At 25.7% G+C, this 21,770-nt stretch overlaps 2 protein-coding genes across 2 annotated transcripts; one reads left to right on the top strand and one right to left on the bottom strand.

The window, feature by feature from the left end:
* Positions 1-3,259: 3,259 nt before the first annotated feature.
* On the bottom strand, positions 3,260-14,822 carry LOC129965437 (uncharacterized). The gene is made up of 7 exons (XM_056079302.1): positions 14,585-14,822; positions 12,732-12,847; positions 10,817-10,996; positions 9,975-10,038; positions 9,084-9,187; positions 7,649-7,743; positions 3,260-3,666 (listed from the first exon to the last, which is right to left on the bottom strand). The coding sequence occupies exons 1-7, from the start codon at positions 14,648-14,650 to the stop codon at positions 3,590-3,592; spliced, it is 702 nt and encodes a 233-aa protein (XP_055935277.1). The 5' UTR covers positions 14,651-14,822; the 3' UTR covers positions 3,260-3,589.
* Positions 14,823-15,054: 232 nt separating this feature from the next.
* On the top strand, positions 15,055-16,425 carry LOC129965428 (selenocysteine lyase-like). The gene has a single exon (XM_056079291.1). It carries the CDS (start codon positions 15,181-15,183, stop codon positions 16,393-16,395), a length of 1,215 nt encoding a protein of 404 aa, XP_055935266.1. The 5' UTR covers positions 15,055-15,180; the 3' UTR covers positions 16,396-16,425.
* Positions 16,426-21,770: the final 5,345 nt, after the last annotated feature.

Genomic DNA, 21,770 nt, shown 5'->3' with positions numbered 1-21,770 from the left:
GCTCTTTACATTTTGTAGTTATTGCGTTTACTTGTGATTAGGCATCTGCACAAATAGACTTCCTCTGAAAGGATTTAGTTCATAATGTGACAGAAATTTCTGAATTTAATATAAAATCCGCATACCAAATTTCACCCATCTAGTTCAAAGGATTTTGAGTTATCATTTTTATAGATAGACAGACATAATTCTAAAAATTCTAATTTCAAACGACCAAACGGTTGTAAAATTAAGAACGTTTAAAAATTTAAAAAAGGAAGAAACAATTTGAACATCACAGTTTAAAATTCAAATATAAATTTTTAAAAATACGTAAATTCCAATAGCCATATCATGATTTAATTAATTTCATAATTATTCACATTTCAGATATCAACACAGAGCTAAAACTCCTCAATAAAACTATACAAAAACTGATACAAAATGTACTCAACTGCCTATCTTTATTTTCAGAAACGTAGTGAAAGGAAAACGAAAATTAATTTTATAATCTTATTGATTTTTTAAACTTATTAATCAAGTAATTAACTTATATTCAACTTGTTTCGCATTGGAATATTTCGTCGTAATCGATTAACCGGTTTACTTGACTCAGATTCATCAAAGGATTCCACGGCATTGTAAGTTATGTAATCACTAAAATCAATCAGATTTAGTGAAAGCAAGTGCTGAGGTTTTGCACCGGAATTTATTTGATTTTGTACTTCTATGTTAAGAACTTTCTGAACTTTTCTTTTAGATCGGATTATTTAGGTAGGTAATTAATCGGGAAGGTAATAATAGATTTAGGTTGCGGCACTGCATAATCAGAATAAATGCTGCTTGTGTTCATCAAATTCCATTCGTTTTTTTTTTTTTTTTTTTTTTTTTTAATCTTCTATAGGAATTAATATTACAAAAGTAAAGTTCGCAAAAATTATCGAAGAATCAGATGTAGTAGACTAGTCAATGGAATTTTGCATTGTTTTGGCAGAGGAATACAAAATAAAAGGATCTTAGCTGTTTGAGTAGATTATTTTTTTAAAAAACATTTGTAATGTAAGTTTGGCATCCTAATGGACATAATTTTCTGGCTTCCAGATAAGCAACATGTTCAATTCTTGGATACTGTTTTATCATAACAATTGACAGTTTGCCAACTCAGGTATCAACCTCGTCATCTGACTGTGGTTTAACATTGCCAAGTCCAACTAGTGTAGCTTTCAATTAGGACGTTAATATAACTAAATTAAATCTTCAAATATGACATTTTATTTTATCTGTAGCAAAGGAACCAGGGATATAAAAGAATAATGATGAAGGGAGGTTGTCTCTGTATTCTCAAATGCAGAAAATAAGTTTCTGTAATGACTCTTCCTTTTTATATCCCATTACTTTAACTGCCTTTCAGCAGTTCTTGAGTCAATATGCAGCCAAAACATTTGTCAAAATATGAGTTCGAAACTGCATATTCTTAATTTTCATGTACGAGGGGGGAAAGGCAAGAAAAGGTGAACAGATAAATAGGGAAATTCTTTACATTCATCCATAAATAAACCTTTGAGCAACTTCAAGTTTGCTTCTTCATTCTCTTTATATAAAAACTAGATTCAACAAATAACAATGACTACATTATTTATTTTAATATTTCCTTCTTTACATGTTATTTAGATTAAAAAATAATCGCATACCTTGGGAAACTAAAACAGTTAACATGAAAAAAGTATTTCACTAGATATAATTTTAGAGTTGCTGAAAAATGATGATTATGCTACTCTTTTGATTAATCCTTCATCTATCAAATATAATTTACAAGATAATATTTGAGAATTGATACCAAATGTGAAAGCTTTTGATGCGGCACGTACTTTCAACAGTATTTTTAATAAAAATAGCCACAATCAAGAAAATGAACTTAAACACCTATAGAATTATTTAAATTTGAAAGAAGTCACTGAATTAAAATCTAATGCCAATATTTAATCCGTTCATAGAGTTGTAATTTCACAGTTTATTCATTCATATTCTTTTAAACAACTTTTAAAAAACACTTTATTGTTATTATTTTATAGGCCAACTATTTTATTTATTTAATATACTATTTTTTCACTATATTCCTTCATTTAAATTAATTTAATTTAAAAATCCTAAATTGCAATTTCTCATATTCACTACTTTATAACACCAACGTTTTAGATATTTTAGAATTAATTTAATCTGATGAATATTTATTAGCATTCCAGAATGGGTGTTGCCATTTCATATAAAAAATAATAAATGCAATATGAAGACAATGGATAAACAAAGATAAGACCTTGGATAAACAAAAATTGTATTTACTTTCAGAGCATTTTTAAAGAACAAAAAGTCAATTTTTAATATGTGTTAATTTTCGAGTAATTACTTACATTCAGCATTACTTGATGAATGTAATTTTTTTGGCAAAAGCAATACAGAAGTAAACAAAATAATAAATAAAAATATTAAATATAAAGTATATGTTATCATCAGTGATTGTTTCTTGCCATCTCCCCCCCCCCCAGCTAAATGAAGGCTGTATTATTCGATAGGTTTATAGGCAAAATACATTACACAATAGATATTTTTTACCATTTTCATAGAAGAACTCTATATAGATTTATTCTCAAATCGATTCTTAAAAACTATCATCTTTAAAATTATTGCCAATATAAGGTTTTTAAATACTAGCATGGATTAATTTCATAAAGTTTTTTTTTTTTTTTAATACCTTATAATTTTTTACATTTTACATCTGAAATTCATAAAATAGCATTTTATGAACAATTTTAATGCATAAGATTTATCATATCATGTATAGCCATTAATCAAGTTGAAATTTTCAGGAACTCTTCTGCTGTGAAATAAATCACATAGAAAAAGTTGTCCCATAGCTTTATTTCAAAACCATGAAAATATGTATTTAACAATAATAACAAAAAGCAATAATTTTTCATGTTTTAGAAAAATATCAACTGTTCAGATTTTATAACTGAAAATTACATTTAAAAAAGTAATTCTGCAAGTTCATGATAAATGCAATATTTTCTGATCATAATACAAACTGTATCCTCATGCATTATATACAAATTAACATTAAAATTAATTTTTCTTATTCTTATCTAGTAATTTTATTGTAATTTTGCAAAATAACATTAAGATCTACAAAATAATTTTAAATATTTTATAAGTCATTTCAATTATATTTCATTATAATATGAATAATCCCTTTTTTTTATTTAAAAGAGCTCCAAACTTTTTCAATGTATTATATTCAAATTATAGTGGGAGGAAGATACAAAAGTTAAAGAGAACACAAGGAAATAATAAAAAGTTTCAATAATAAATATTTCTTTTTAAGAAATAAGGAATGAAGAGGATTACACAAAATTATGTTTGAATTTTTTTTAAGTGAAAGTGATAACATATTTTAGAGGGGGAATGCAGTTATGAGCGATATAATTATAAATAATAGTGACTAAACAAATAAGTGTGATCATTATTATTTTTTGTAATCAGTATACACATAAATAGAAAAATACAAAGCATTAGGTATGTACATATATTTACAAATTTCATATTTCCACATGTTTCACAATTTTCGATATGCTGTTAAAACAGGATATATGAGTTCAAATCCTTCTTTCACTTCTTCTCTACTTTTCCCACCTGGAATATTATAAATACACAGTTTTATTAAAATATCAGATACATCAAAAGCACATCTTATAAACTTAAAAAGCATTCAAACATTTATCTAAAAAAAAACCAAACAAACAAACATAAAAAATCCAGTACCCAAAGTCCAAACACAAATATAAAAAATCCAGTCTGGAGACTTTACCAAGAGTCATTGCTGGGAAGTTCAAAATGAGGATTATTTCTGTGAGAAACCAGAATTACATTGGAAAATTGGCCTATTTTGTTTGTGCAGTTGGATGCCTTAGAAAAGCATACACACAAAATTCTAGACATTAACTATATATAAGGGAAAAAATGTTCGTATGTAAGAAAGTATCAAAAGAAGATTTGCACAATAGATACTAAGACAGAAGACACAAAGCAACATCTGCCCAAAGAAAAATTAGTCTATTTATACAAGTACTACAATTAAAATCAATAATATCGCCTAACTGTGACAAGCATTCACTAAATAACTATATCTAATATTCTCATGCCATGTATAAATTCATAGAGAAGAAAGTATTGAAGAAGTAAAGTTTTCCTAAAGGAATACTTTCAAGAATCTTATTTAAATTCTCAGACTTTTAATAATTTATTATGTGATAAGTTAGAATATAAATTCTCAATATCAAATGTATTCTCAATGTTAATGTTATGATAAAGAAAACTCAGAACTGATGCTGTAGAGAATGAAACTACCTTCTTCTTGAATTCTATGTAGAATAACATTCAATTTAAAATATCTTTATTATTTTAACTTTCAATACAACATTACATGCCACAGATCTAAAAAATAAAATGCTTTTGCGAAATTTTATAGTTGGAAATAGGTATAGTTGAATGAATAATCCTTCATGCCTTAATCCTTTTAACAAAAGCTAGTATTTTTTACACCCAAATTCAATCCCTTCTTTCCACTGTTAGAAAGAGAAATTTTAAGTTGCATTAGAATTATACTCATTAATTAAAATTTCTTAATAATAATATTTGCATATTAAACAGAAATTATCTGCTGTTTGTCCATTATGGTAATAATAAACTTTTCTGACATTTTTAATATCGACTTTCAATAAATTTAATAAATAAAACTCTCTTTAAAAAAGTCTTCCCTATCATTGATTAACCTACTCCTAATCCCTTCCAATTCTAAAATGTTTCTGGTAGCTAATGGCATTCTGCTATTTTTAAAGTAAAAATATCCAACAATATTTAACTAGTGCTTTTAAAATTTGTATACTATTTTTTAAAAATATTTTTCTGTTTTTTGATTATACGTTATTTTTCAAATCTCTTTGCAATTTATTTATATAAACTTATTCTATTTTATATTCATATTAATATTTTGATAGCAGTTGTATTTTGCACACTTTGAACAAGTTGGTTAGTTAATTAAATTGTTTTATTTCATCATTTTTTTTAAATATTGAATTTTTTATTAGAAATTATTTTAGCGTCAACTTCCACTTGTTCATTCTCCTAACATCAAGTTTTTCATGTAATTTTTATTTCAAACTTAGATTTGAAAAGAAAGTTTCACACAAACTATATCTATATCTAGCATGATTTCTCAAAACACATAAAAAATTATAATTAACTTCACAAATATTAGTAATATAATTTAAAAAATTATTTTATTTGACATAAGATAAAAACTTTATTTTAGCTATAAAATTATCTTTTATCACAGAAACTAGCTCTAATTTAACTTTAGTAAGAAATGGATAGAAATCCATTCAAGATTAATATCCTCTAAAATACTAAATTAAAAACTAAAACTTCTGTACTACCAATACCATACAAACATATGTAAAAAAAAAAAAAAAATCAAGCTTTAAAATTGCAGCCACAGTAAAGATTTATTGTTTTAATTAGTATTTATAATTATAGACAAAGTTATTTTATATAATTTAAAAATTTACAAATTTTTATACAAAAATAGAAACTAATTTAACAAACAACATATTCTACTCGCAATATTACTGATTCCTAAATAAACATAAATTATTGAAATTGATAAATATAAAATTATTAATGTATAAGTTACGTCATCTGTCGAGAGAACAAAATACAAGCACAAACCACTTTATAATGTATTGATATTAACAGCAAAAAAGAAAGCTTCTAGGCACCAAATACAATGACTTGATGACAAATGAAATATTCAACAAGCTTTGAGAAAATTCTGGATTCTGCTGAGAATGTAAAAAGGCAGCAGTAGTGGTTTTGCTCTGATTGAATAAAGTTATCATTCGCATATCAGTATTTGATCATGTCAAAAGTTATTACTTCCCCAGGGAAATAAGAATTTTCAAGGAGTGACAGTTTATGTTTTTCTGTGCTTGTGAATTAGCTGAAGTTTACATGAATATGAACTATTAGAGAAAACTGAAATGTTTCTTACTTGCATTTACTGCAAATAATAACCACAAATAAATCTTTTTGTACATTCCTAATAAAATCCATTCAATCCATCATTAGAATTTATAACAGAATGTTCAGAATTCACCAAAGAGCACACTTAAGAACTTGTTCCTGTGTTAATATTTCCAGATTTGTTTTGATTCAAACTGGCAAATTATATATTATAGGAAGAGGTGATATTAAGGACAAGGTGGGCCATCCTATTCAAAGGGAAGTGAAAATTTTGGTTCCCCCACAATTTTCATGAAATTTTCAGTTCCTTATAATTCCTATAGTATTGGAGTTAAAAGGCAAATGAAACCCCTATCTTCAACTGCCTTTTAATTTAAACTTATGATTCCTCACTGGAAATCTCTAATAAGTTGCATTCTTTCAAACTTTCATAGTATAAACCAATTTATAAATCATAGGTAAAATTGTGAGAAGAGGATAAAGTTCTATGATTAAAATTTTTTTTTAAGATAAGAGAAATTTTAAAGCTTGTTCAGCTTTTTTATTTATTTCTCTATTATTCACCTTAAATCTTTCTAAATCAATCATACAGAGACATTTTTTTATATGTAGAATAAAGTTTAAAAATTCTAACAAGCTAGCTTTTATTCAAAATTATACAGAAAAAGCATAAAATTCATCTTTTTAACAAATCACGTGTAATTTTTAAAGAGCTTGACCTCTGAATATGAAACAAGACCTAATGCTTCCAATGAGATGTCACATGCAATAAAAGTTAGAATTCCAAAAGCACTTTTCAGTCCATTGAAAGAATTACAGATATTAAAAAAAATTTAAAATACAAAAACTACTATTATGATGAACTATTATACTATTATGAATTCTTTAATCTGAACTGTTCTTTTTAAAATTTTTTCTTTAATAGCAAGGAAGTTATGACAAAAGGAGAATTTCAATTCCTTCGTTATTTTCATTGAAATGGAAGGCATATCTATAAACTCAGTTAATTTTTCACTCTCTATATATAGTATAATGAGTAATAATTGAAAATTACTTCAATTATTATGTTTACAAAAGACAGAAAGCTGGAAAGTACTCTTTAGTGCTTCAAAAGTTACATTCTAAGTATATATTCTATTTTAATTTGTGCTTGTATAATTGTATTCTGTCATCTCTTAACATATCACAAGTTTTGAGACACATTGCAAATACGTCTTTTATGTATGAATGGGATAAAATTTGAATATTTTTTCTTATATTGCATTATTGAAGTATAAGCAAAATATTCAATTTTTTGTATTTATAACTGCATTTTTAAATACTTTACTTTGAATTATCACCAATTCAAAAGCATTGCATGTGTGTGTGTGTGTGTGTGTGTGTATGTACTTTTCCATCCAAATTTTCTTCATACATGCAAATATAATATATTTCTTTTAATATTGTTTTCATAAGCTTAAGTATTTTAATTAACATGCTAGTTATAATAATTTCATTCTTAAAATCAATTACAATTTTCATAAAATAAATTGCAATAAAAAGTAATCATTTCTAATTGTTGGAATTGAAAATGCAAAAAATAATTTTTATTTACCTGTTAAAACGATTTTGCCAGATACAAATATAAGTACAACCACTCTAGGTTTTACTAGTCTGTAAATTAAACCAGGAAAAAGCTCAGGTTCATAACTAAAATCATAAAAGAAAATGTATAAGCTTTCAAAACATAAGGAATTTGCATAAAATAACAATATGTCATGGCAAAAGAGCCAATACTTTATTAATGAGAATCAGCCCTGAGGGAAAAAAAACACCTTAGAATTATTTAAAAATCATTATAAACAGTTAAGATATAACATCTAAAAAACAAAAGATTTGCTTTGTATCCATTCCCTTTCAAAATCTCAATATGAAAGAATATGTTTCAACATGAATAATATAAAGCAAAACAATAAATCTAAAAACTCTACAATATGAAAATCCTGATATTGCAGAAGTGTTCTATGATAAATGTTTTATATTAATTATAATAATTAAAATTTGAACACTAAGGATCAAATTGTTTCCAATAAAAAAATCTAATAAGAAATTAGCAGGATAAATCAAATTGTAATTTTCTGTATTTCAAATCTTTTCATGAATAACATTTTTTATATATATATATTAACTCATCTATGTATCTATGCCTAATGTTCCACCCACCTTCAAAGTTAATCAGACATTAACTATCATGAGAAACAAATTTTCAAAGTGCAATATTTAAAAAAAAAAGAAAGAGCAAGATGAAAATGTATTTCATCTTGGATCAGATTTGCGCAATTTTACATTGTTCTGAATATTAAATTTTTAAAAGATCTAAATTTCTCTAGCAAATAAAAAATACTTGACAAATTTTCCAAAATTGTTGTTTTAAAAAACTGTTGGCTTGATAGATATAGCTACTCAGGATTAGATTGGCAATGACTTCAGAGGTTATTTTTTTTAAAAAATGTTTCAAACAAATCTAGATCACCAGCAAGATAAGATCAAATGGAATAACTTAGTATTAATTATAAAATACTTAAAGCTAATAACAGCTAAAATAAATAATACATGGCTTGCTAAAATACTTAATTCTAAATGGCTTGCTATTCAGTTTACAAAGGTTTTTTAAAAAAATCTGTGAAACAATAGTTTATTTTTTAGTTTTATTTGAATTCATTAAACCAGTACAGAAAAGACTGGCCAGTTAAAATTTTTAAAGACCTGATTTGAAGTGAATTACTTTGAAAAAAATTCTAGATTCAGAGATTTATCAAGTATAATTTTTCTTTCTTTTTCATATTAGTTTAACAAGAGAATGAATTCCTGAAAGTAAATTTACATACATTTTTTAGCTAAGAACCATAACTATATCAAATTAACTTGCTATCATGCAACAAGAAAAAACATCTTTTATTGGAATAACAATTTCATATTCTGGAAGAAAAAAAAAGATAATAAAAATAGAGAGTAAAGTATCAAACATAAAGAAACTCAATACAATTTACCTGCAGAATTGGCAATGTTTGCTATATAAATCTTCTATTTGAATAGGAAATTTGACATCGCAACTTGCAACCATATTTTGAATTTTGAAGTCAATAAATTTTACCTAAAAACAAATTTACATACAACTCTATCATTGTATAATTAATGTGTAAGCAGAAAGAATCTTGAATGCACTATAACTTTGTATTCCAAAGCTCTGAGCAAAATGTTAAAATTAACAAAAATGAAAGTTTTAACATTTCACATCATTTTAAAGTTTGCATAGAAACTATATGTTATAATTCTAAATAGTACAAAGAAATCATGTATGCATGTTACATTACTAGTTGGCAATGAGAAAACACATAATCTTGCTATATAACCATAAAACCCATACATTTGGTTCAAATCCAATTGAAATTTTGTTTAACTTTAAAATGTAGAAGACAAACAATTGGAATTTTTAAAATTTATAGAGAGAACATATCTAAAATAAATTTAAAAAGTAATATTAGTAAGATAAGGGAATAAAACTATTTTCTAAATTCTATTCATTAAAAATCTTTTTAATATGAATAATCTAAATTTATAGTTCGAAAAACAGTGAAAAATATAATACAAGTACAAGAATATGTTGCAAAATCCTTAAAAAAAAAAAAAAAAAAATTAAAAGAAAATTGAGTTAAAAGTGGGAAAAAATTATTATAACCAAATAATAAATATAAATTGCTTGACAAATCCTGATATTTTTTCTAAATTAAAATAGAAAGATACCAGATTCAAAAAGCAGATGCATTTAATAAATAATAAATAAACAGGATAAGGAACAATTATTAATGGATTACAAAATATTTAAATGAATTTTAAGAAAAAGAAAATTTAGTACATACTTTCAGAAGTTTAATACTTACATCAAATCCTAGTTTCTGAATTAGCCTAGCATATTTTCTGGCAGCTAAATGAGCAGCAGCTTCACTAAAATATAAATAACATCTATAATTTTGATTCCCCATATTTCTGATAGTTAATGCAATACATGATTAACGGCAAAGATTAAAAAAGAAATTGTTTTATTTTCAGGAAAAGAAGATTGAGTAAATAATTATACTGAATCCAAAGTCATGAATGAATTTATTGCTCATTTTTAATTTTTACAAATTCCAAATTTCATTTCAATCCTAAACAAGATTTTATGAAATGAATGGGAAAGATAACAAATCATGCAATATTTACTTTAAAAAAACTTTATGTACAATAATTCTTCATGCAAACTCAAACCATAAAAGCAAAAAAAAAAAAAAAAAAAAAAAAAAATGTTATGCACACAAATTTAAATAAAATTTTTATGTATCTTCTTTTATGAACAATTTATTTTTAATAATTTATAAATACATGAATATTTTTATATGCTCTTTTCGTCCAAAACCCAGCTAATAATTCAAATAGTCAATCTTAAGCACTGAGGTACATAAATAAAAAATATATATATATATATATATATATAAGTTATAATAAAATTAACAAGAATATTTTATTAAGTCAAAACTATATATATATATATATATATATATAATAGCAGCTTACAAAAAATGCATCTAAATTAGCATAAACAAAACATATTCAAAAGCTTTTTAACTCAAAACTTTTGATTGACTGATTGGAACTCCATAGTAGAGCTAAAAACAAAATTCATAACACTAATTTGCATGAATTTTCAGCAAAATTAATTATATTAATAATTAAATTATCTAACCTCCTTGCACCAGTAATGACAATTTTCCCACTTCGAAAAATGAGAGCAGCAGTTTTAGGATCCAGTATTCTCATTATAACAGCATGGAATCGCCTAGGATTGTATTCAGCATTTCTCAATCTCAAAGCAATTTTAAGTAAATCTAATTTGCAGCCTAAATCAACTGAACTGACAACATTGCTGAAAAGAAAATAAATGTATATATATAGAAGCACACACACACACACACACAAAAATGAATCAATTTAATTTTCTTTACTGCACATATTAACAGAAGTAGCAGAAAAAAAAAATTGCAACATTTAAAAGAAATAATTCTATATTTCTCTCCTTTCTTTGCTTCAATTAAATACATGAGAACCAAAGACTAAAGAAAATTAATGAATAGAAGAGAAACATTTATATGAAACATTTTGCAAAAATCATGTGGATTTCAGATCATTCCAGAAGTTGCTCATGATATGTAAATTTAAAAGCTTGGTTCAGTTCTCAGAATGCATTTTATAACAGTCTTTATCTTTAAAATTAGAATATGAACATTTAATTATTTTTTTTAAAATTTATCCTCTGTAAATAAGAAAAATTGTTTTTAACATTAACATTTTCTTTGTGACAATATTAAATCAGAAAACATTTTTAGATATGCAAAAATTAAAATTATAAATACAAATCAAATCGATATTCTAAGATATAGAAACTTGCATTAAATGGGCTCTACTTACTATTTATTTCAGATTTTTAAAAAAACGCTAGAGAAACTATAAAACTTGAAATAAAAAAATTTATTGATTAAAAATAAAGAGATGAATATAAATGTTAAAAATAAGAATATTGATTCTATCTAAATCTTGATCTAAGCATTATAATACAATAAATTTACTCAACAAAAATTGTTTTCACCTTTCACCAAAAATTGTTTCACCTTTCAATTCAATATATAAGTACAGTGTACAAAGTTTTATTAAAAAGATATATTCATCATACATACATTAACATTTTTTAAATGCAAAAATTAATACAATCTGAACTTGCTTTAAAAACTTAAATCTTTAGACCAAATGCAATATTTTCCTCTTTAAATGAATTTCAATGCATTTTTGCAGGTGAAAATCAATTCTGAATAGATTAAAACCAATAACCAGACTCTTATAAACTTTCTGGTAATAATTTAAATTTTAGTTCATTAAAGAAATAAATATTTTCTAATTCTAGAAAAAGTTTCATGCAAATGAAAACACTGAAACTTTAAAATATATATATATAAATATTCATATTCCATTTATATAATTTTTATAAGCGAAATTAATGATATTAAACTCCACAGTAGATATTTCTTCAAATAATTTTTATAAATAATATTTAAAAAATCTATAGAAATATAGTAGCAAAGATAATTACATTAAATATGTGTATCTTGTATCAGTGCTTCTTAAACTCATGTATTGTTTAATGGAGAACCAAATATATTTAATTTACTATGGTAGTTTCTAAAGATAAGAAAGTGGAACATAGACTAAATACATTTCCAATAAAAATATGCAAGAATAATTTTTTTTATTATAGCAATCAAATATTTAATATTTTTATGCATCAGTTATACTTGTACATGCATATTTTGAGAGTTATACAAATATTTCTATAAAATATAAAATGCCAAAATTTCACTCAAATAAGAATCGTAAATGTGAGATAAAGCTTATGAAGCTATATGCGATTTTTAACATGAATACCTTAAAAAATGTGGGATCACATTCATAGACAAGAACATAAAAGTGCTCTGTAGCTAAGGTGAATATTTGACTGTTTCTGATACAAAGTCACATCACTGATAACTTGGAAATTCAATGAAACATATTTTATATTTAATCTGCCAAAGCAAATTCATTATTCTTTAAAATAAAAACTTTCCACTTACTGAACTTTAGGAATAATACCAGAATCAGATGGTGGTATAACAGGATTAGGAAACTGAGGAATAGAAATTGATGGTGTTGCACTGCTATTTCCTGCACGATAGTCTAATTGATTAGGCTGAAAAAGGAATAAAATAATTAAACTATTAAAAACAGATTTGTTTAGTAAATAATTAAAAATAAATATTGCCTTTTAGAAATAGTCAACCATTAATACCAGTCCAATAACTCTCAATATATGAAGTCGAATTTAAAAGATTTAATTTTGTGAACAGGAAAACAATTTTTAGGCATTTTTATTTCTCATTTGATTTTAAACATTAAAGAAATAAAAGATTTAATATATATTTACAATAACTCTGATTATTTTCTTCAGAAAACCACGCACATACCTTTGCATGAAAGTTTTTTAAATAGATAAACTCATTCCCTATTTGAAGTTAAAATTAGTCCACTGATAACTATCTGAATTAAAATTAAGATGCTCAACTGAAAATAGTTTAAGTATATTTTCATTCACGACTTCAAAATGTAGTAGATGATCTCTCAAATGAATAGGGCTCAGTTGGCATATCAAAGATCTATATGAAAAAAGTTTGAATTAATATACTTTAATAAAACCTGAATTTTTATTAAATAAATATTTAAAATATTTAATTATAAAAATTTAAATTGAAGGCACTCAAGGTAAATGAAATGTGTGCATAGAGAGATCACCATGCCTAGCTATGGCATCATAAGGATAAACACTTAACAGGCATGTGAAATTACTTTGTTGGGTAATCTTTAATTAACATAAAACTAATAGTTCTGCATTTTATTACATATTGACTCTATTTTGTGGCTGATTAAAAACTACAATATAGTTTCATCCAAATATGTCCATTTCTAGATAGTTTTAAAGAAGATTACACTTAGTTCATGACTGGAATACATGTTATGTATTATTCCTAATGTTTTATGTCATGAATAAATAACAAAAAAACCTACTGTGTATTAAAAAAATCATACTTTTTTAAACAGAAAATATGTAAAACAATAAATATTCACTTAATAACTTCTAAAGATATGCATGTTCTTTCACTGTTAATGCAAGATAATATTTTTATATAAAATATATCCTAAAACTTTTTCCTAACATTTTTAAGTGTAAATGATGCAATAATACAAGGAGACAAATTATAATTCGATAACTAGCTCAATCTAATGACATATTTAAAGTCAGGATGATTTTATGAAAATAACTATAAAGGAAATTGTATATTGTTTAATATGGCGGGATTCTTTTATAAAATCATAATTTAAAACATATACTTAGTTTTTAAAACTTTAATTAACATTGCTTATTCTAGCAATGCATATAATCAGCAGTGAAGTATACAAAAATGAACACTAATATAAAAAACATTTTAATATGCAATTAATAAGGGTTTCCTAAAACACATATTAATCAAGATAAATAAGCAGCAAATCTTTCAATATCAATAATTGAAAATTATATAAAAACCCCTAAAACATAAATAAATTTTGAGATATGGTTTCCTCATCATTATTAAACAATTATATTACAAAAACAATGAAATTTTATCACTTTTAGCAAAAATATATAAAGATCATTCCAATATTAGAGAATTAAATCTGCATATTTAAATATCAAAACAGATTAATCCTTATATTAATTTAAAAAATAAACATTTAATATATCCATTGTAAAACATAGCTTTCAAATTAAATCTGTTTTATTTTTTCCTTCCCTAATACAACAAAATTTTGAATGCTAAATATTTCCTCACAAGCTTTGGAAAATTATATTTCAATCAGGCATATTTAATATTTTACAGTGCATGACACTTACATCTGAATTTTGTACTTCACAATTAGAATCAGCAGCAATGTTCACAGTTCTTTCGGCACATTCCATTTTGAAAGATATTGAAAATAACAACAACAATGAAAAATAAAAACTTTACTTTATCAACAACTTAACATATGAATTACTGCACAAATCATTTAAACTCCTGCTTCCTATTCCATTCCATCTGACATCAGAAAATGAGAACATTTTTTTTTCTACATTTCAACATGGTCCGTTCACTTCAGAGCATACAGATGAAGTTGTTAATGTGTATTCCAAGCCATACGTAAAAATAAATTTACCAAGAGCTTAAATTATGTAAAATTTTTATGGTGGTACTTTTGGTTTTAAAATTAAAGAACTACATCTAAATGAAGAGAAAATAATATTTTATACATTATTCTTCTTTACGAAAAATTTTCTTTCCCATTTCTTTTAACTATAACCATTGCATTTGTTTACTCCAGAACTGCCGCGCAGAAAGTCGGAAGTAAATTTAGTATTAAGTGCATTTATACTTATTTTTTAAAGGAATTCTTGCATTATTCTTAATATTTATTTATTGATATAATTCAGACACGGTTTTTTTATCGATCATGTCAGTTTATTTAGATTATAATGCTACCACTCCGGTAGATACTGAAGTTCAAGAAACAATATGTTCTGTCATTAAAAATGTATGGGGAAATCCTAGTAGCTCATATGATGTAGGCAAAACGGCGAAAAGTATTGTTGAAAATGCAAGAGGGAAAGTTGCTCAAATGATTAATAGTTTGTCGAGCGAAATAATATTTACTTCTGGCGGAACCGAATGCAATAATATGGTCATATCTACTGCTATTCAATATTATCATATCAAAGCTCAGAATTTTACCAACGGTTTAAAAGACATAAAACCTCATATTATTACAACAAATATTGAACATGATTCTGTAAAACTACCATTGGAAAAATTATCTGAAGAAGGTAAAATTGATGTTACATTTGTTCCAGTTTCGAAAATCACTGGTGCAGTTGACATAGATGATATAATCAATTCAGTACGACCTAATACTTGTCTTATAACTGTAATGCTGGCAAATAATGAAACAGGAATTATACAGCCAATTAGTATTCTAAGGTCTAAATTAAAAGCTATCAAAGATAATAAATTTCAAGGTGAACATTCTCTAAACTCGATTCTTTTGCATACAGATGCTGCACAAGCAATTGGTAAAATAGAAGTTGATGTGCAGGATTTAGATGTTGATTACCTTACAATTGTAGGCCATAAATTTTATGGACCTCGTATTGGAGCACTTTATTTTAAAAGTGGTGTTCCATTATTTCCTATATTTTATGGAGGAGGACAAGAAAGGAATTATAGGCCAGGAACAGAAAATACTTGCATGATAGCTGGATTAGGAAAAGCTGCTGAAATGGTATCTTTTAATTTAAAAGAATATAATAAGCATATGACTGCCATGAGTCACCATCTAAAAAAATGTCTTGAAACTACCTTTCCAAAACATTGTATATTTCATATAAAAGATAATAATAACAAATTACCTAACACTGTAAGTGTTGCCTTAGATTATGATAAAATAACTGGTTCATTGCTCTTATCTGAAGCTAAGAACGTTTGTGCAAGCACTGGAGCTGCATGTCATTCAGGAGGAAAACCATCTTCAATTTTGTTAGCTTCTGGTATTCCTTGTGAATTAGCTTCAAAAACTCTTCGCCTGAGTGTTGGCCGAGAAACCACTGAAAGAGAAATAGAAGCTGCTGTTGCATATCTGGATGCTGCTTTGAAAAATCTTGGTGTAAAATGATTAAAGTGCTGTTATTGTTTTCATTTATTTGTTATGTATTTATTATAAAATGTTATTAATTTTATATACGATTTGTTTTGTTAGATTGAAAAATTTTTAATAAATGATTTATTTTGATTTATGCATTCATAAAATTTTTTATTGAATTTTAAAAGAATTATTCATTATTTATATTTGACAAAAGAAAAAAAAATTAGATTTTTTTTTTCTTCCATAAAAAGATTGTAGTCTAACAAATACATAAGAGAATTTAGAAGAAATTCCATGTTTGTTATTATAAAAGTTACATTTTTAAAAAAACTGTATGCATAAGTCACTTCAATTATTATTTCCCTCTCCTTATAACACCATTTTGTGGAAAAGATTATCATGGCCCCATTTTCATCTGAATTTTTTTATGCTATCCCATAGTTATAAAATGAATTAGAAAATGAAATTTTTAAAATTTGATAACTAAAAAAATATAGAATGTAAATATTTTTTTTTCCTCTGTTGCTTTTAAAGAAAATTCCAATAAAATTTTTTAAAGTCAAAATCATTTGTTTAATATATTTGTTTGCAAATCTTGAAAAATTTGAGACAAGCAATCTATTTTAAAGTTGTATGGACATCAATACTTTCCTGTCAAAATAATTTCCTAATTATTCTGAACTTCCAATTACGAACTTAGAAAAAATTATAATACTACAATCCCCTCCCTTGAATAGATTATTTTGGTATTTATGCTTTTCAAAATGCCAGCTAAATTTAGAAATTATTTTTTTAATGTTAAGTTCTCCCCCCCCCCCCCCAAAAAAAAACAATAAACAAACAATTCTGTAAACAGAGCATAACATAATGTAGTTTGGTGGTAAGGTATTGACTTTGGATTCAAAACTTGATTGCACTAAAAATCCATCGTATATGTGAACCTAACGTACATTCAATCGTGAATGAAACATGCTCCCATTGGTGAAGCTTGGGGAGGGAGTTTTGACGGTGGTTCAAAATTACAAAGTCTGCTTTAAAAATAACCTTCGTGTTTGGTAATTAAAAAAACCAAGACAGGATGTTAATATAATATAAATAAACTGTATATAGTTTTTGCAAAGAAAATTGTATATATCACTAATACTCTGAGTTATTTGAAATCAAGTAAGATTTGTTTGTCAGTTTTCTTGATTTTTTTTTTAATGGAATCGTTATCTCTCTTGTTTATTTTCCATCACAAGAAGTTGGTCTTTAATATTGCACTGAGAAAGAATATATTTTAATATTAAAACTTTTAACCTTGAAGCAAATGTAAATGATTTCTAAATTACTGACTTGATTGCGCTTCTGCTTATATGAGCCATAGGAAGAAAATGAAAATAAATTTTGTAGTGCTGCCATCTTTTGAATAAAAGTGAAAAGAAACATTTCACATTATTATATTATGATCCTTTCACCCATATCAATCTTAAAATTTGGATTATACTGTAAGAAGTTCTAGGCTAAATGATCTCCAACTGTAAAAAGAAAAGGGGGGGAAAAAAAAAGAAGGGACTAAATGACGAGCATGAAAAACACGATACTTAATTTTCAAACCCGTCACAAATTATCCTAATCTGAACACAAAATTTCATTTTATTTCGGACTTCAAATCTATTCTATTAGCCTATCCATCTTATATATAGTGGGAACGAAATAATCACAATGAAGAGAATTAGTATTAATGTTAAATGAACGACAATTTAAAAATCTTAAAAATTCGTTTAACTACATAATAAATACGAATTTTTAAATTTTAGAAAATCCTTAATGAGTTATCGTAAGATTAAATCTTTCTCAAAACTCCAGAGAAAAATAAGAAAGAAAGGAATCTGCTTTTACCAGTTCATCCATTTTATTTCTTTAATTAAAATATCAAACCTAATAGCAGATATTCTGTGCTACTTTCATTTTCATATTTATTCCAGATGATATGCATTAAGCTATGCTATTTGATTTTTTTAATAAAGAATTTCACGTCAGAGTAATATTCTTTGCAGAAATATTCAAAAGTATTAAGAAATGATCATTTTCTTTCTTTATATCTGAATAAAATGGCATTTGTGTATTAAAGATGTGAATATTTATATTATAAATGAGTGAGAAATTCATAGAATGATTGAAGCATCTTGAGTAAAATTTTGTTTGCTTATGTTTACAAAACAAAGGTAGGATTGCATTTATTTTTAAACTTTGATTTTAATTTTCTTTATGTAAATATTAAATGAAATTCGCGATTAAAAATTTAATTAAATTATGAAAATACAATTCACTCTAACTTTTCACCGTTTTCATTCTTTTTATTTTTATAAGAGGCTAATAATATCATCAAACGTTTTGATATAAAAAGCTTTAATTCCCAATATAATGTTCTCCATATACTCCCAATGAAGTATAACGCATATTTTAAAAGTTTTGAACTGTGTATTGGAATTATCGTAACTTATTACATTTTTAAATGTGCTAATATTTTAAATATTATTATGAACTATTGAATTATGTTTCTAGTGAAAAAAAATATAATGCTGAAATCTATTTTAGCTCTCATTGAGTCTGTCGCCATTTTAGTTTTCTAGCAACCCTATTGCTAATTTTTTTAACTAGTGGTTTGCCTTGTGTATTATCGCCACTCTAGTAATTCAAAAAGAAAAACTATTCTTTTGGCAACCCTGTGTACTGTACTGCATATCTTGTCAGCCATCTTGATTTTTGACTTATCATTGTTGACATCCTTGGTGATGTAAAAGGCACATTTTAGTAGATTTTAATCACTTAATGGATTGTTGTCGAAAAAATAATAACATTTTTTTTTTCTGAACAGATTTTTCATTATTTCAGAAATTTTTATTTAACCCTTCTCACAATTAATTATTACTCATTAGGAAAAAAAAAATTAAATTTCAAAAAGAATACTTTGTTTAAATTTATTCATTTTAATCAAAATCATGCATCCTTCTAAAAATTTATAATTGGAATATAATGCGTATTGATATTTTTCGACAAATTATAGCGACAATAATAAATTGCCTCAGTGGAAATAACGGAATGATGTTAACGGATGACGGAATGATATATTAACGAAATAGCGTTTATTATGTGTTTTGATTCGTTTGATTTAAGATTAATGTCTGTTCTCCAAAATCGAAATTTTACGAACAAGTTTTTGCCAAAAGTGAATTAAAAAATTTTTTTTACCACAATACTAGAAGCCGTTTGTTACTATATTTTGTAGCTATCCAAAATGGTGGAATTTTGGTGAATTATTGGATTGTTGACACTCAACGAGAAACGGATTCTGATCTTAAGTTTTTCATTTGAACTAAGCCTACAACAAAGATTTAAAGGAATTAAAACCGTTGCGAGTTGTTCTTATATATTACATCGGTAAGTAGTAGGTTTAGTGCCCGGTTTTTCGTTAAGCACGTTAACTGCTCCAAAACTTGCCGAAAGTCCTTCATGTTGAATGGCTGCAAGGATCAACAACAACCGGTTCTTGGCAAGAAAAGTTAAGGTAGTCAAAATTAACAAACGTGACAAGAAATCACCGAAAATTTAAGTTTGGCATCATAATGGGTCTCAAAAAATGAAGAGCATTTTAGATACCGAGGCTTAGTGACGGAGGACAAGGAAGTATAGATGCCCCGTGCATCGGTTTTAGAGGGTGTCATAGAGAAAAAAATGATGATGTGCATATGTAATTTTCTAATGAAAGATACGTGAGAGAGAACGAAGAATAATATTTTGTGCATGGAGAATTTACACGTACAAAACAACTGATGGCAACTAAGGTCAAAATATATACCCTGGGCACCATTTATTTTATAACTAGTTTAATGTAGTAAGTGTATAAAAGAATGATTTTGATTTCAAATGTAAGCCGAGATAAAATATTTCATAAAGGTAATGAATCACCTTACCATCGTCGAGCAAGTCAAATCATCCTTGATTTTGTCTTATTTGGCGAAATAACGACATTAATTTGAAGTTTTATCCCATTTTTTTTAGAGTAAAGTGATAAAATACTTAAAGTTATGACAATTTTCATCTCTAAATAATATTATCATGAATCAATATTTCATTCATTCATTTTTAATTTTACAAAGAGAAAGACTAATTATTTTTTTATTTAAAATTAGCTTTTTATTAAATGTAGTCCGATAATATACCAAACATCTTGTCAGTAGTAAAAAAAAAGATATAAATTTTCAATCAGAAGAACGCTAAGAAAGAGAAAATCTTATTTCTTAAATTTGAACTTTTGCAATGTCGTTTTCATTCTGTGCATTGTGTGATATAATAGATATAGTTCTTTTTTTAAAAAAAAAGGAGTCATTAATTGTTTTTTCATAAAAAATACAACTAATTAACTGATAGGACAATCTCGGATTGACCGTTTGAATCTCAATTTCAATTCAATTATATTTGTTACGTATATAAAAGATATAATAAAACCGATTGTCTAAATAAAATTTTTTGAATATATTATGAATTTCCAAAACGTCATTTAAATTGGACTACCTGCAATTATGATAACTAATGTGAATGATGTCACATAAATTATAACTATTACAAACTAAATACTTAATCAAAACTTATTACATTATCGAAGAGTAAAATAAAATTATTTCAAACTATAAAAGAATTGTTCTTTAAGCTACAAATAGCATACAAAATGCGCATCAGATTTCAAATTCAAATGATGACGGAGGCTTTACTTGCATCACGTGAGTTTGAAATGACCCTCATTGTAATTTTGAACGAAATGTTTGAAACTGCCAGAACTTATTTATGGTCTTTTCGGGGAGAAATGAAAGAAAAAAGAATATCAGAATTAGTTCAATCCCCCTCTCCCACAAATAATATAGATTTCTGATGTATCATACATGCTGATATTATTGTGTTTTTTTTGGGGGGGGGGACTTCTTAAGAACTATTCCATTGGATGATGATCTCACTATAATTTTATCTTATTGTATTTCCTTTTTTAGCAATAAATCTTAGTTAATTTTCTGTTTTCAGAACACCAATTGCCGCTATATTTGGATATTAGCGTTCTTCCATTAGCACAAACATATATCGCCAACATTTGGCAAGTTTTTGCCTGGCAAATAGCAAAGTATTGAATGTTGATGATATATTTAGCATTCAGTTTTCCAAATCAAAGTATTAATTATATTAAACATCTCGAGTAGTCCTTCGCTTATAGTTACATAAAACTTATTTTAAACAAGTGATTATGGAGTTATTTATTTTAAAAAGTACATAAAGCCACATTAGAAAAGAACATTAAAGGTACAAATTTCTTTTCTTTTTTTTCAGTTAAAAGATTTTTTTTATTTGAAAGAGAATTTTCTTGACTGCTATCT

The sequence above is a fragment of the Argiope bruennichi genome, chromosome 1 (assembly GCF_947563725.1).
Source record: "Argiope bruennichi chromosome 1, qqArgBrue1.1, whole genome shotgun sequence".
Classification (NCBI taxonomy): Eukaryota; Metazoa; Arthropoda; class Arachnida; order Araneae; family Araneidae; genus Argiope; species Argiope bruennichi.
Note: the sequence above shows the minus strand (reverse complement) of the source record. Positions and strands in the feature narration are given on the sequence as shown.

Excerpts from the sequence above, each read along its gene's own strand:
- LOC129965437 (XM_056079302.1), bottom strand. The coding sequence starts at position 14,650 with ATGGAATGTGCCGAAAGAACTGTGAACATTGCTGCTGATTCTAATTGT. Across the intron at positions 12,848-14,584 it reads GTGAAGTACAAAATTCAGAT|CCTAATCAATTAGACTATCG; the intron begins GTAAGTGTCATG and ends TTCCTTTTTCAG. Across the intron at positions 10,997-12,731 it reads GGTATTATTCCTAAAGTTCA|CAATGTTGTCAGTTCAGTTG; the intron begins GTAAGTGGAAAG and ends TTTTCTTTTCAG.
- LOC129965428 (XM_056079291.1), top strand. The coding sequence starts at position 15,181 with ATGTCAGTTTATTTAGATTATAATGCTACCACTCCGGTAGATACTGAA.